The following is a 14,659-nucleotide window of genomic DNA, read 5'->3' as shown; positions in this document are numbered from 1 at the left end:
ATTTTGACTGGAATACAATGATAGAATATGGGATTTATACAATCGTTTAAAAATACTAATTTATTTAGAGTTTTTCATATTAAACGGGATATTTTTCCATAAAACTGGCCCTTTAAAACATTAATTTGTACGGAATTTTAGGAAAATGAAAATTACCAGCATTACGAGTTTCATGAGAATGTATTTCATAATTAAATTTCAATTTACATGACATGGACCTTTGCAATAAACCCTTGCCACATAAACAGAAATATAGCAATATTTAATTATTTATATCACGAAAGTAACCCAGAAAATCTAGAAATAAACCACATTCCAATTTTATTTCGCGGGTCAACTGCCCACCCCCCCCCCCCCCTAGTACGCCAGTGCTTCCAGTATCCTACCATTAAAAAAATTCTGGGACAGAAAAATGCAGCTGTTATAGACCTCTAGATCAAAAGTATATTATTGTTACAAGGGAAATCAACTTTATTCTTTGTAATGACTGTGTTTATAAAAGCACGAAAATCATGAAAAATGACAATTTCATTTCAATATATATTATTGTTACAATTAGGGAAATCAACTTTATTCTTTGTAATGACTGTGTTTATAAAAGCACGAAAATCATGAAAAATGACAATTTCATTTCAATATATATTATTGTTACAATTAGGGAAATCAACTTTATTCTTTATTCTTTGTAATGACTGTGTTTATAAAAGCACGAAAATCATGAAAAATGACAATTTCATTTCATTTTAGATCTAGAAATCATGATGGGAAAAAGTGTGGCGAGTTGTCCGAAAAGGCTGTGGCGAGTTGTCCAGGGTATTGTGGCGGGTTGTCCAGGGTATTGTGGCGGGATGTCCAGGGTATTGTGGCGGGTTGTCTTGGGGCGGGTTGTCTTTGTGGCGAGTTGTCTGGACCCCACGTACCGTATATAGAAGGGGGTGTGTCATGTTGTCAGTGATGACGAAATTTCTGATTGAACGGTACGAGTAAACATAGACTATCGGAACGAACCATTGCCAATTTAATACCATTAGATGTGTATGGCTTTTCATCTTAAAGAAAATCTAATTTGGCTTTTTATTTTGGAGAGGAAGGCATTTATATAGGAATTCTATCTTAAAATTAAATCAATGAATATTCAAACAATATATATACAATATAATTTTTACCATGATTACTACTCCTCAGATTGGTCTTTGGTTAATCCTCTACCTTGGCGATCAATAGGAAAATGTGTACGAAAATAAACGAGGGAATTATCGCTATGTATGAACGCAAGATTTTTTTTCACACCGAATGTCATGATATCCGGACTGGTAAAAGCCATTTCTCACTTTAGATCACTTCTGCTGCAAAGTTCGTTTCCCGGCCTTTAAAGCCTATCTGCACTAGTTTTGCCAGGAGGGATTAGACCTCCCTGCCGTGGTCACTGACAGGTGTTTATCTCATCAAATCAGCTCTCAATAAACATACTAAAAAGGGGATCATGGGGGACCAACGGGTGTCGCTTATGCATTGTTTAATATAGAGGGCAAGTAGTCCAGTCCCAGTTTGTTTGCCTTTATAAATAGTGAGGCAAAGCAATAAATAATCAGTCTAATTATTTGTGACCTCTTTGCAAGCTTTCGTAGCTTGTTATGTATGAAAAGGAGTTCTTTCTGGAATCTGGGCTCGCCGCGGTGAACGAAAAAATTTAGATGCCCCCCCCCCCGACCCCCGCGATCCAATTGGGTGGGTTGAAGTACGTACGGTGTAGTGGTGTCAGGGGCGTACGCAGGGGGGGGGGGGGGGGGGGGTTGGGGGGTTCAAACCCCCCCCTTTGGTATTTTTATGTATGTAAACCCCCCTAAAAAAACCTAAACCCCCCCCCCCTTTGGTTTGGTTTTGTTTTGTTTTGTTTTGTTTTTATTATTTTAAAAAAATAAAATAAAAAATTAAAAAAAATTATACCCACGGCTAACCTAAATAAGGTGACCTTACCCCCCCCCCCCCCCCCCACGACAAAAAATGTCAAATTATGAAATTTCGAGACAAAAAAAAAAAAAAAAAAATGTGTCCCCCCACTGAGCGACTTTTCGGCCGGCGCGATTTTCAAATTTTCGGGAGCAAAATATTTTAAAACCCCCCCCCCCTTGAAAAAATCCTGCGTACGCCCCTGAGTGGTGTTGATGGCGTTGGTGTTCTCACAACACTAACACCATGCAGCTTTCGAAATCAAACTGGAATTCACCCAATGTTTTTCCTTGGCCATTCAAAAAGAAATATTAAAGGGCATGCTGCTTTATGATGGGATACATGCGCCACCTCCAGCTCATTTGAAATGCTCAGCTTGAGTGCAGGGGCGGGCTGGGCGGCGGAGCTACCGGCGGAGCTACTACCAAAGTGGGAGGGGGTACCCAGGCGCGGATCCCCCCCCCCCCCCCCACTGAGCAAAATATCGGCCAGCACGATTTTCAAATTGGAGCACACTAAATTTCAAACTGATTTCAAATTTGGGCCTCCCCCCTCCCCCCCTAAGAAATCCTGGATCCGCGCCTGGGGGCACCAACATATAAGGGCACCGTGTCAAAGTAAAAGGGGCACATATCATAGGTGATAAGTAATAGGGGCACTTTTCAAAGTAAAATGGGCATTTTTCCTTTGGAAAAGGGGCACTTTTGAGGCACTTGTAGAAAAGGGAGGACTGTGCCCCCCCCCCCCCCCCCCCGGCACAGAAACAGCATATTTTTGGCCCATGCATGACCTGTTTTCATGCCTCAACTCCAATCCAAAAAAAAACTTTAATCTTTTTATACAGAATCGGGTCTTCATGATGGAATGGAATACAGCTAGCTCATATTTGACAGGTTGGGTAAAAGTCGTGAATCGTGCCCCCCCCCCCCCTTATCTGTATTTTAGCTTATTCTTAGAAAAGTATGGGTAAATGCCTCTCCCCGTTTAGTTCCGACAGACCGACTTTGCATCTGAAATCCTTGGTCTTTCATCCGTTGCTGAGTTATGTTTGGTAATCACTCTACTTTTGCTAATCTATGGTAGTAATAAAAACACACTTGAAAGGCTGGCTAGGCTCGATGGGCTAGGCTTGCCATAATCCGGAAATACGTACAGCTGTTTCATTGGTTAGCTCAAGGGGTGTCCAGCGTTGATTCACATGTGTACAACCGGTTCGGAGCTTCCTCGCCTAGGCCTAGCTAGCGCTAAGCTGCACCGCACTGATACGTATACGTGTGTGCTATATTGTAAGGTCTTTTACGAGTAAAAACTGAAGGGCTACCGCAACGATGGCGCCGTCTTTGACAGATATTCTTTGCAGTGTTCTAACTGTGTTTTGTATATTTTCAACAGAAAATAGCAGATCATGGACAGAAGCAGGTAAATATTAAATTCATTTGTTTTCGTAAAAAGAAATGAGAAAAAGAAGTGAGAGTTGAGACGAATGATTGTTGGTTGCCGAACTGTCTTTATTTCAGTCACCGAGTCGGTTTCAATTATCCCATTCACTTACACTCGCACGAAATAGATTTAAGATTCATCAAAAAGTAACAGTTAGTTAGCACTGACTAAGTCTAGCCTTGGTGAATTGTGAATAATGAAGTGTGATACTGATAGGAATGTAACCAAGCGACATTATCCAACAAGAACGCTTCATCATGTTCATACAATACAGGCAGATAGGCCTATGGCATTTGATTGCGCCACACATTTTCATTGGTCTCACTTTTCCCAAATAACCATCTGGCAGAGCTACCAAGTGTCACGCATTCCGAGGGTCTGAAAACGCTCTCACGCACGACGCGCGCTAGATTTTGAAAAAAAACGCTATACATTATACTTGTGTTATACCCACGCCCAGTCATGAATATGTCACACATTGCTGATCTTTGAACTTGGCGTCTCTGATCTGGTATGGGGAATTCTTTAGTTTAATGAGACTGACAGTGACTGTGACATTTGTTAACCTTCCCTATACACCAGTAAACAGTAGGGGGCTATGGGCGCTAGTCCGAGAATATTTGAATCGTCCGCACAAATGAGGATCCTCTTCGTAAACGCGGACACAAAAATAAGGATCGTCTGCATTTTCGCTGATGATTTTCGCGATGCCTAAAACTGGTTCTGTGATGATTTTCTTGATGAATTTTACATTGACTTTGTACAGAGGCTTTCACGTTATGAGCGATAATTCCTTTAGAAGACGGACAATACAAAAAAGTAGACAGTGAACTGGGGCCTTAGTTTTATTACGCGGAATCCGTTTTTCGCATCGCCAGCGAGCGGCTCGGAACTCTCGAAACTCTCAAGAGCGCCAAAGAAAAAAAACGTCAGTGAAAATGTGGACCATCGCGCATACAAGGATATCCTTGTTTATGCGGACGATCCTCGTTTATGCGGACGATCCTCATTCTCGGACCAGCGCCCCTACTGATACACAGACGGTTACCCCTGCTGCACACACAGCTCATGGATTAACTACCGTACCGGTAGCTGATTTTTGCCCGGATCCGTCAAAGAGTTTGACCTCAGTTTTTCTTTATCTAGTCCGACTACTACTACTACTACTAACTAACCTTCAGAGTTCGCTAGTGTCTGAGTAGTGAACTCTTCTTTCTTCTCTTTAACACATAGCACTTTGAAATCGGTCAAGAATTTAACCATAAATGTGAAAATTTATCCCCAGAGTAATTGCGCATTGTAGTTTGTTACATGTATGTGTTCCTGATGATAATGAGCTAACAGTAACCTGTGATTTACATTACCAAACGGCAAACACTGATCTCTGACAAGATTTTGTGTTGTTGGTTTGGCTGCAAATGTACATGTAAATAAATGCAATTTATTGCCAATTTAATACTTACTTTACAACAATAACGATAAGTGTAAAAAGGTGCACGCAGGGAGTTCGCTAAATTCACTGAAAACTCTGTGTGCCCCTGAGTACAGCAAACTAATCGCTATCTTCTAAAGTTTTGGTTGTACAGTATTTAAAAAAATATATATACCGGTCAGGGACTTTGTCGCCCCACTTTCAAACTCAAACTGCCTGGATTTTCCAGAATCTCACAATGATGTGTAAAGGTACAGTACATGGGTGTCGATAGGTTGGGTCTCTTTAAATTAAAGTAGGAAAGACAACTTGTCCAGACGACCATACATTGTACATGTACGTGTGTTGTAAGAGGAATAGAATAAATGAGAATAGAAGAGAAAGGGGTCTTTTAAACTCATAGACATCTACTCAATTATCAGTTCTATTTCTCTATGAAACATACAACTATCATGACGGAAGATGCATTTCAACAGCGACCGTGTACTTATGGTGAATTTCATTTTTAATAGACATTTTGTTTTGTACAAAGAATCAACAAACAAAAAATTATAATCATATTGTGAGAGGAGTCAGAAGTCTTTGATATTAACTTAACTTTGATATTCTTGCCTAAATATTTAAGTCTGCTACTAAGCACCAAGGTAGCATTAGACAAAACTTTTAATTTTACTGATATTTCTTTTTCTCATTGCAGTACAAATGGACTACGAGTATGTGACGTGCGGATCAACAGTAAAACTTATCAACCAAAAATATAACGTTAGATTACATTCACATGATATACACTATGGTTCAGGGAGTGGTCAACAAGTAAGTATAATGATTCAAATGAACCTCTGAAATTTTTCTGAATGTTTAAACATGACACAGCCTGTCAGCCATTCAAATTACTTGATGTTGCATGCCATAGTTATTTCCTGATATTAATAGCTGTTATTTCCTGATATTAATGATATCAATAGCTGTTATTCAGATATAATGACATTTCCTGTTGAAATTTGTTTGTTAAATGAATAAATCATGAAAAATGATATGAAGATATATCAGCTATGATAGATTTCTATAGTTCCACTCAATTGAAATTGACATGTAAGATAAGGAATACAGCCCCAGTGGACCTTAGATGTTTTGATATATCATGCATGTTAGATTCTTTAGAGCTTTATTGATTCACCATGTCCACATGATCTTGTTACCTGACATAGGGCTGGTGTCGCATTGTAAACTTGCTCAGGTGAAAGTGTTGTCAATAGGTTGATTATTAATTGCAATCCTTGTGGAGTTTCAATTTTGATAAATGATTGAAAGGGAACATATTGTGAACTCCTTTAGACGTGTTGAAATTGTAGTGGTTTAATAAATGCCTGGGCATCTTCAATTCTTGGGTTTGTAGAGCTCAGTACATGTACATACATGTAGTCCTTCCACTTGTTATGTTTCATATCCTTCTTTTTTTCTTTCTTATTTTACTTGTAGTCTGTTACAGCCGTCGATTCAACTACAGATAAAAATAGCTATTGGCAAATCAAAGGCAAACTTGATAAGAACTGCATAAGAGGGTAAGTCATTGTTCGAAAGTTACTTTAATATAACATTTCTTTGTTCTTGATTGCACTATTTTTTCTGCACCGGCATTTGACTTTTTGCCAAGAAGTGAAAGGATTTTGTTTTCATTCAAATTACCTCACACGTGACATGACTGACTAATACAATGCGTATGCTGAACATTGATATTATAGTCTTAAAGTTAATAATATTCAGCTTTTATCTCATTTTCGGAATGGAAGCTAAGTGAATTATACTCATTAAGTATTTACCTAAGCTTTTATTATGGAATCTGTGAGTAATATACCTGAGTAAAATGACAAACAGCACCCAATGTGTCCCATCATTTCTCATTTGTGAGAGCGATGAGAAAAAGAATAATTTGTTTTGGGGAGTGATTTTTATCTCTGGAAAAGTGGAAAAAAAGGAGCTTGGAAAAGTGCGGAAAACATGAAATATATACAGGAAGGAGGGGTGATTTGACTCTAGAAATCTTAAGATTTTAAGAATAAGGTAAGAGGAAAGTCTCCAAGTGGAAATTGAACAGCATCAAAATCAAATCTACAGAGAGCTTTCCTGAACAACAACAAAAATATGTTTTTAATATTGTGGGAGAAACTAAATGTGATGATCATCCCTAAAGATACTTCTTTTCCTAATCTAGAAAGATCAATATCATCATTATCTAGACTCTTAAAAAGAAATTGTTTATTTCCTAAGACTCTCTTTCCTAGAATAATCTCTAGTTATCCTGTAGTCCTTGAGTCCGTCCAGGCACCTCTTCTATATCCTTTCTACTCCGGTTACTATCACCATGACGATATCTAAAGACCTGTACAATCACTCTCTGCTTGACCTCACCTCCCTTGGACAAACATGATTAGTCCTCTGGCCTGGGGACCGACCCTAGAAAGGAAACCACAGTCCGGCCATAATGAATGGGGATTGTTCCCATGGCTGGGGTCCTTTGTGTCCCTTGGTCACCCTTTTCTGTAGGGGAGTCACATGGACCTGCATGTGTGCACTGGACATGCGATCATTTGTGTGCACACCAGGGTACATGCGTGTACATGTACGGGGGTTCACACAATGTCAGGAACTGCTATATAAACATGTGGGTAATCTCACTCCATGCATCATACATGTGATGTTACACAACGTGTTTGTTTTTCAAGGAAAAATCTTTTGTATCCATCTCCAGAGTTACGTAATATTGATGAAGGACAAATGGTTATCAGCTTGAAGAGTTATTCTATGAACATGCTGAGATAACAATGAAAGAGCATGCATGTATGGAAGTTGTTTCTAAAAAAAGAAAGCATGATTGATTTTGCATTGATGGAAAAGACAATGGTGTGTTCACAAGGCACACAGTGGGAAGTTAATAAGTAATGATTTTTTAGAGTTGGTATATGATTAGCAATTAAAAGATAAATTTCTAATGGTGCACACAATGTCAAAGATGAATCAATATCAATCTGCCAAATGTGATTATTTTGTATGCTTCTGCTATTCACCTTTGTAATAAGTTCATTTTTTGTGAAAGCAGAAAAAAAAGCAGAAAAAAATAAGAAAACAAAAATAAGAGAAAAAAATGGCCACAGTTTGAAATGATAAGAAAGTTATAAATATTATAAATATGAGATCAACGAATCTCTAAAAATATTAAAATTGGCAATTATTTTGGACAGGTCAGTTCTCCTGTTTGTTGTAGCTTTTTATTTTCTTCTAACTCTTCTTTCTTGGGGCATTACTCAAAAATACGTTATTGAAAGCATATACATGTACATGTACATGTAGATCTTCCAAAAATGAAAGATCCTCATGTGTAATCAGTACATTTTGGTCATTTATGTCTACCGTATGTAATCAAAGGTGGAAATCAAATGTCTTTAAGGTTACATTAGAACAATGAAAATGTGAATCTTTAATCTTAGATCTTTATTCAAAGTGTTGGAACAAATGGGAAATTATTTGTGCTTTAGATCACAGTGACATCCCCTACCGTATTCAGTCTTTTTCAAAATCCATAACTTTTTCATTGTTAGTCTGATTTCATTCTTACTTTCACTTATCTTGTTCTAATTGATCTGTTTTGTTTTATAGCATATGTTATCAAGGTTTAGTTTCCCTACGATTCTGTAACTTAGGTCATTGTGCCTAACATGTCTGTATGAAACACGATATCCTGACTGTTCTCTCCATGTTCTGTGTCTATATCTAGAGCACCAGTTAAATGCGGAAGTACAATAAGGCTTCAACATGTAGCAACCAAACGCAATCTTCACAGTCATAATTTCCAGTCGCCTCTCTCATCAAACCAGGAAGTGAGCTGTTTTGGGGAAGATGGGCATGGTGATGAAGGTAAGTCAAGATGACCCCATAAGCTTCTCAGAATCTTCATTTTTAAAGAGAAGGTTGAGTTCTGGGAAGAGGTGAAAAATAATTTGTCATTGCTATTATGCAAGTGTGGAAGAACAACAGATCAAAAAAAATGTTCCCTGAAAAGCATAGCTCTTCAAATGCCTTAATATTCTAAATATGCCATGTAACAGCATAAAAATCAGGACAGATTTTTATGCCACATGTTTGTGTAGTCCCATATACGTATTTCTGTATTCAGTGCTCGTAACTTTACCAAGACTGGCCAAATTTCTTATCATTTTGATGATTCCAGAACCTTGCAGTACACACCGATACGTATATGCTAGATGATCAACATTTTCTGATCGATTCCACACCGTTTCTTCCACAATGCAATCGCATGACCAGAACTCAACGTCATCTTTAAGTGAAAGTAAATTTGAATGTTCTTTTTTCTTGAAGCTAAATTATTAAATTCCTTAGATTATTGAAAAAGATTGCTTAGAAAAACAGCATGAAGGCTGCTTGTGTGACATAAGAGCATTGCCATATAGATCACAGAACATATATTAGCAGTAACCATACATTAAATTTATTCAAAATCAATTGAATAATAAATATATAAAAATATACCCATTGCTCTGTTTGACATTTGCTTTCAACAAGATGTACAATCTTTGTTTCACCACTTAATGAATCTGTATTCTCCGTACAGGTGACAACTGGGCAGTAATATGTTCAACAACAAACTGGAAGAGGAATGAACCAGTGAGATTCAAGCATGTAGCAACAGAAAAGTAAGTATCAAGTTCCTTATGATTATCTTCTTGATGATTACCCAGATATTATTGTATGAGTGAATGAAGTCTTTTGTCAACTTCTTATAGACTCCTTAATTTTTAATCTTGGAAGTAATTATACACTTTTAACAATATTGATTATGTAAGGGCTAAACTGTGTAGGTGCAATCTAAAAATTGAAACTTCAGAATGTGTTTTTGTCCTATATAGTTTTTCATTTTTTTAATTCCCACCTGTTGTCCACACATCCATTTCATCCTTCTGCCTATTGTATTTGTACTATGTTCTTATCACTAAATGTCTTGGCTACCTGAGAGTCAATGGGCAAGTTTTTTTCTTTGTTACTTGTGAGAAAGCTGCCAAAAGCCGGATCTTTAAAAAAAATGTTTTAAAGTGAACGTGAAAAAAGAAATCTTCCTCTATATCACATCACGAAATCAGATCAACCTGAAAAACTGATTCAAGATTTAAGGGTATATCACAAGTTTTGAGGCTCTATCTCTGCTTCAGGGTATAATGAATGTCTCCAAAGCCTTACATTTATCTTGAAAGTCCAGCCTATCCAACAACAATAGTCATTGTCCCTCGGAGAGGACCTGAAGCAGTCGGTCCTCTCTGGTTGCTTACTAACAAGCATTTATGCATTCTTAGCAGTCAGTAAAATAACCACCACATACTTCATGATGTAATAAAGCCCGCTTCCTTCTCCTTGTCCTCTACAGTTACCTGAGTATGTCCGGCCAGACCTACGGGAGACCTATCCACGGTCAGAGGGAAGTGTGTGGTCTATCGTCCCTGAGCACTGCTAACCAGTGGAGAGCGGTGGAAGGCATCTTCGTGAAGCCCTCAGAAGGGTCCACAGTGAGCTAATGATAGTCTGTGTTATAATGGATTCCATCATCAGATTGTCATCGTTCTAATATTGTTCGGATTAACGTCTGTGTTCTGTTGGTGAACAAATAATTATACATTTATCGTTTATTCAGTGCTAAAAGAGCATTAACTCTGTGTTAAAGTATATGATTTAATGGCCTTCTGGCTCCAAACAGACGATATGTGCTCATATTAAAGAGTTTAATCAAACCTCTCTATGAAGGCCATCTATGGGATACACAAAATGGCCTTTCTAGACAGGTTCTACAACAAGAAGTTTTTCTTAAGAGGATAATTATTGTAAATGACCACTCTAGAAAGATGGCAATTGTAAAGAAAATACCACTGTACACAGATGACCATTACACACAGATAACTTTTATACAGAGGTGGCCACTTAGACAGGTTTTAATTCACTTTCTATTTGTGGCGATGGGAATATGTTTGGTGTACAGCAGCTGTCCAATACTGATGCTGCTTGTGCAAAGTTCTTTCCCCTTTTTTTACAATTTATTATTTAGCTTTTGTTGTATTGGTATCGTCATCCATGGTAGGAGATATAACACACAATTAGTTTAGTTTTTTTTTTGGGGGGGGGCGGCAGGGAATGTGAAGTTTTTAAAATTCTGTTCAGCTCTTTTTGAATCCTTGTCTATTTATTAAGTCCTAGCTCATTTGGGTTAAAACGGGATATTAGAGCTGTTCAGATCCAAGAGGGTCATTAACTCTGATATATATATGAGTAAACACCATTCTTGGGCCAAACAGACGATATGTTGTCTGAAGTCATTCATACCAGACCTTCAACATTCCTGATTCCTCTTTCATGAATATTTCCAGTCATTGTTTTTCACCAATTAATTAAAGATCAAAGGAAGATATTCTTACCTTAGAATTCCATTCATGCCTAAGTTTTAGCCTAAATGTTGTATTAGTACTTATAGCTCATTAGCACAAGGTCTTCTGATCCCCATTCCTTAAAGAATAGCTATAACATTATACTCTTATCACATTACCTAAAAGTGTATAGAGAGAAAGACTATTTGACAATTTTCTTTTCATTCGACCTGAAATTTTTTGAAAGCTTTATGTCTTTGTTAGCCTTTTGTCATATTTGTTTGTTTTATTCAATTTAAAAATTAAACCAAGTTGCAAACTGTTCCAAGTATATATTTATGGTTTCACGTGGCTAAGTTTCAGGTTAAGATACTTAATGAATAAAACACTGCTCTCTTACAAGGGCTAACTTTGACAAAAATGTGCCAAAGGTTTCTGGTCTGTATAGATTCCGTACCTCACCACTTACACTCTCCCAATATAATGGTAGCACTGGAAAATAAAGAGTTTTGTAAGAAAAAATATGCTTTCTTCCCTTCTAATCCCACCTGTCACAAACCTCGTCAAACTTTTGTCTCTGCTTTGGAGTCGGTCATTGTTATTGTTGCAATTTAAAGGAACAAACTTGATTCTTAAGCCGAGTGTACATGGAAGTTATTTTCACATCTTAATGTATTTTGATATATCCAGTTAACACTTTGTTCATGATTACTTCACTACTGAATTTTAGCGTTTGAAATTTCACAACGTTTTTTCTGGTCTAGAGGGAGTGTACATAATTATGCAGTATTGATATATCTTGCATTGAGAGCAAGGAGAACGTTAAATTTACTCCACATGTGTTATCTCTAAGTTAACGCTCTTTTAGCTCTGAACAGATGATATCGTGTTAGCACAATAATCTGAACTCTGGTGCTTCAGTGTTAGGTGGTTGTCAAATCAAATGTGAGAGTTCTGGCATTGGTCTCAAGTGTGTTGAATGTATTTATACGAGCGTGGATAGTGTTTTCATTTTGAAGAGAGAGGGGTTACTGCACTTCTAATATTTTCAATATCTGTTGAAATGCAATCTTTTCAGTTTATTGCAATAGAAGGATGTCAAATTCACAACAAACTGTAATCACACACTAATACAGTTATATGTACACACTCACTTGTGCATTATGTATTACTTCTACTTCACAAAGTAGTTCCATAGAATGTGAAAGTCATAAGAGATTAAACTCTGTCACATTTTCTGGTAAGGAAATGGAATTTTATTCAGACAACACCCTGTTGTGTACTCAGATTTTACTGTAGATTTAATGATTATATCTATATCATTTTAAAAATCATTATTTGTTGTGATTTGTCAAATATGTTAAGCTGTTCTGTCTCTACATGTTTCTCAACAATTCAACCGTTTCTATTCTTGTCTATTTTCACAATATTACTCTTCACCACTCAGTAATAAATGTATTAACTGTTAATGTCTATTATTTGTCTATTGGTGTATGAAGAGTAAAGTCCACATGGTCTTCCTGTACTCACAAAAATAAAATGTTTTAAAGATTAAAATTCAAGTCAGATTTACATAGTAAGAGCATTTTGCTTTATTTATTTATGCATAAGCTGAGTGATATCATGATATTTTAGTGTTTGGTAAATTAACTTTGATAGGCAGATTAAAAGAATACAACGTATGGAATACAGGAAAGACCATGTGGAACTTTTAAAAGATGTAAAGGAAATCTAGTTCAAAGAAAGTCACTTTATTTGTTCAGCCGTATGTCGACGTGATATTACACTGTTTTTCCACAGATTTCTACAAGAAAGTGTTTTGAGATGTTCTTTGGAATCAGTTGTGATGGGTTTTCTTGTATGTATAACCGGTATTGTAAAGACGAAATAGGTTTAGGACAAAGCGGTGTAATACGCTTTGTTGTAAATGAGAATTGTTTGGATTATATGACGGACAAATGGGCTGTCCTGAAACTAGTGTTTGAAAGAAAAAGGTGATGTGGTTATTTGGTCGTTAATGTGCCTTCGATGTGATGATTTTTTTTTCTTCTTCATATTCCAATGACTTTTATTATTGCAATTATAATTTCATTAAATCAGTTACACATCACATGATAAATAACGTTGCATGTTGTTTTTCTTGTAACAGCGAACTTGAAGGATAGTGTGTGAGATGGCAGTGATTGATTGGACTTGGGTATAGGTTTAGTCAGTCAAAAAGAAAATGGGAGAGAAAGAGAATTAAGGAGAGAGAATGAGGGAAGAGACAGGCAGGAGAGAGAGAGAGAGAGAGAGAGAGAGAGAGAGAGAGGGGGAGAAAGCTTGACGATCGAAAGGTGAAGGAGAAAATGGAGGCAGATTATGTGAAATAGAAAGAAATTAGAGACATAAAGAACGTTTTAACTACTTAAACCAATTATAGTAAGAGGGGGAGAATCAAGGGTCACACTCGTAAATGGAGAAGACCTCATACGCCGACCCCGTGAGAAAAATATCAAGGAAAGTCGAAGTGTAAGGGCCTTTTAAGTGTACACACCTTCCTAACGCCATATGGGGAGAGTGGTGGGCTTTGGGGCGTCAAACCAAATTTGCCGACAAGGTACGAGGATAGTTTTCCATCGGGCAAAATATCCCAGTCTTCGAGCAGCCATCATCTGAATATTATCGGGCAGTGACTCCCAGTGAGGTTGTCTCGATGTGAGGAATCTAAATAATAGCGACGGACTAATTGAAAACATATAGCATCCTAAAACGTCGTTAAATACAGGAACAATTTCGCACATACACACCCCCAACAAATAATCATAAAGCAGGGGAGCAATGTTGCCCTTTGCGATAATCAATGCCATGGTAACCATGAAAACGGTCTTCTCTGTACTATTTTAGGATTGATAGACTAGCTGTTGTAGCTTGTTCACCATCAGTGGCGGTTCTTTTGCCCTTTCAAATGTTAGACCCTGTAAACACTTCTGTTTCCCCCAGGGATTTATTTGAAGTATTAAGCCTCAACCCCAACTTTATATCTGTCCCTATCTCATTGTTACATATAGGCCGATTTGCAAGGTTTTATGGCGGTCACAAATGTCGGCTCATTTCCAAAGATATGACATTTTCCCATATAATTTTCATTTTAGGAACATTTAATGTCTGAAAAGAATGTTTGTATAAAGCAGATTTATGGAAGTGATCTGAACAGACAAACAATCTTGTCAGTGACATTAAATATGTGTTTCCAATCAGGCAATATCTGTAATTAGAAAAATTATGGATTCGATCGAGCTATTATTATAATCGGCGTTATAGTTGCTATGACACCGCAAATTGATGAGACAACAGTGAAATCAAGCATGAGATCGAGCTGGCAATTAATGGTAATTCACCTTCCATCATATTGCAGATGTTCGGTCTCTTTACT

At 37.2% G+C, this 14,659-nt stretch overlaps 1 protein-coding gene across 1 annotated transcript; it reads left to right on the top strand.

Moving 5' to 3' along the window:
• The first annotated feature begins 3,059 nt into the window (after positions 1–3,059).
• On the top strand, positions 3,060–13,363 carry LOC578962 (stromal cell-derived factor 2). Its single transcript, XM_779098.5, has 6 exons — positions 3,060–3,369; positions 5,520–5,635; positions 6,302–6,384; positions 8,595–8,734; positions 9,450–9,531; positions 10,257–13,363. Exons 1-6 carry the CDS (start codon positions 3,279–3,281, stop codon positions 10,402–10,404), a joined length of 660 nt encoding a protein of 219 aa, XP_784191.1. The 5' UTR covers positions 3,060–3,278; the 3' UTR covers positions 10,405–13,363.
• Positions 13,364–14,659: the final 1,296 nt, after the last annotated feature.

Source organism: Strongylocentrotus purpuratus, unplaced genomic scaffold (assembly GCF_000002235.5).
Source record: "Strongylocentrotus purpuratus isolate Spur 01 unplaced genomic scaffold, Spur_5.0 spur5_scaffold_7, whole genome shotgun sequence".
Taxonomy (NCBI): Eukaryota; Metazoa; Echinodermata; class Echinoidea; order Camarodonta; family Strongylocentrotidae; genus Strongylocentrotus; species Strongylocentrotus purpuratus.
This window is presented reverse-complemented; position numbering and strand designations above follow the sequence as displayed.

Coding starts and splice junctions, on each gene's coding strand:
- LOC578962 (XM_779098.5), top strand. CDS start 3,279: ATGGCGCCGTCTTTGACAGATATTCTTTGCAGTGTTCTAACTGTGTTT. Junction 3,370..5,519: donor CAGATCATGGACAGAAGCAG/GTAAATATTAAA, acceptor TTCTCATTGCAG/TACAAATGGACTACGAGTAT. Junction 5,636..6,301: donor GTTCAGGGAGTGGTCAACAA/GTAAGTATAATG, acceptor TTTTACTTGTAG/TCTGTTACAGCCGTCGATTC.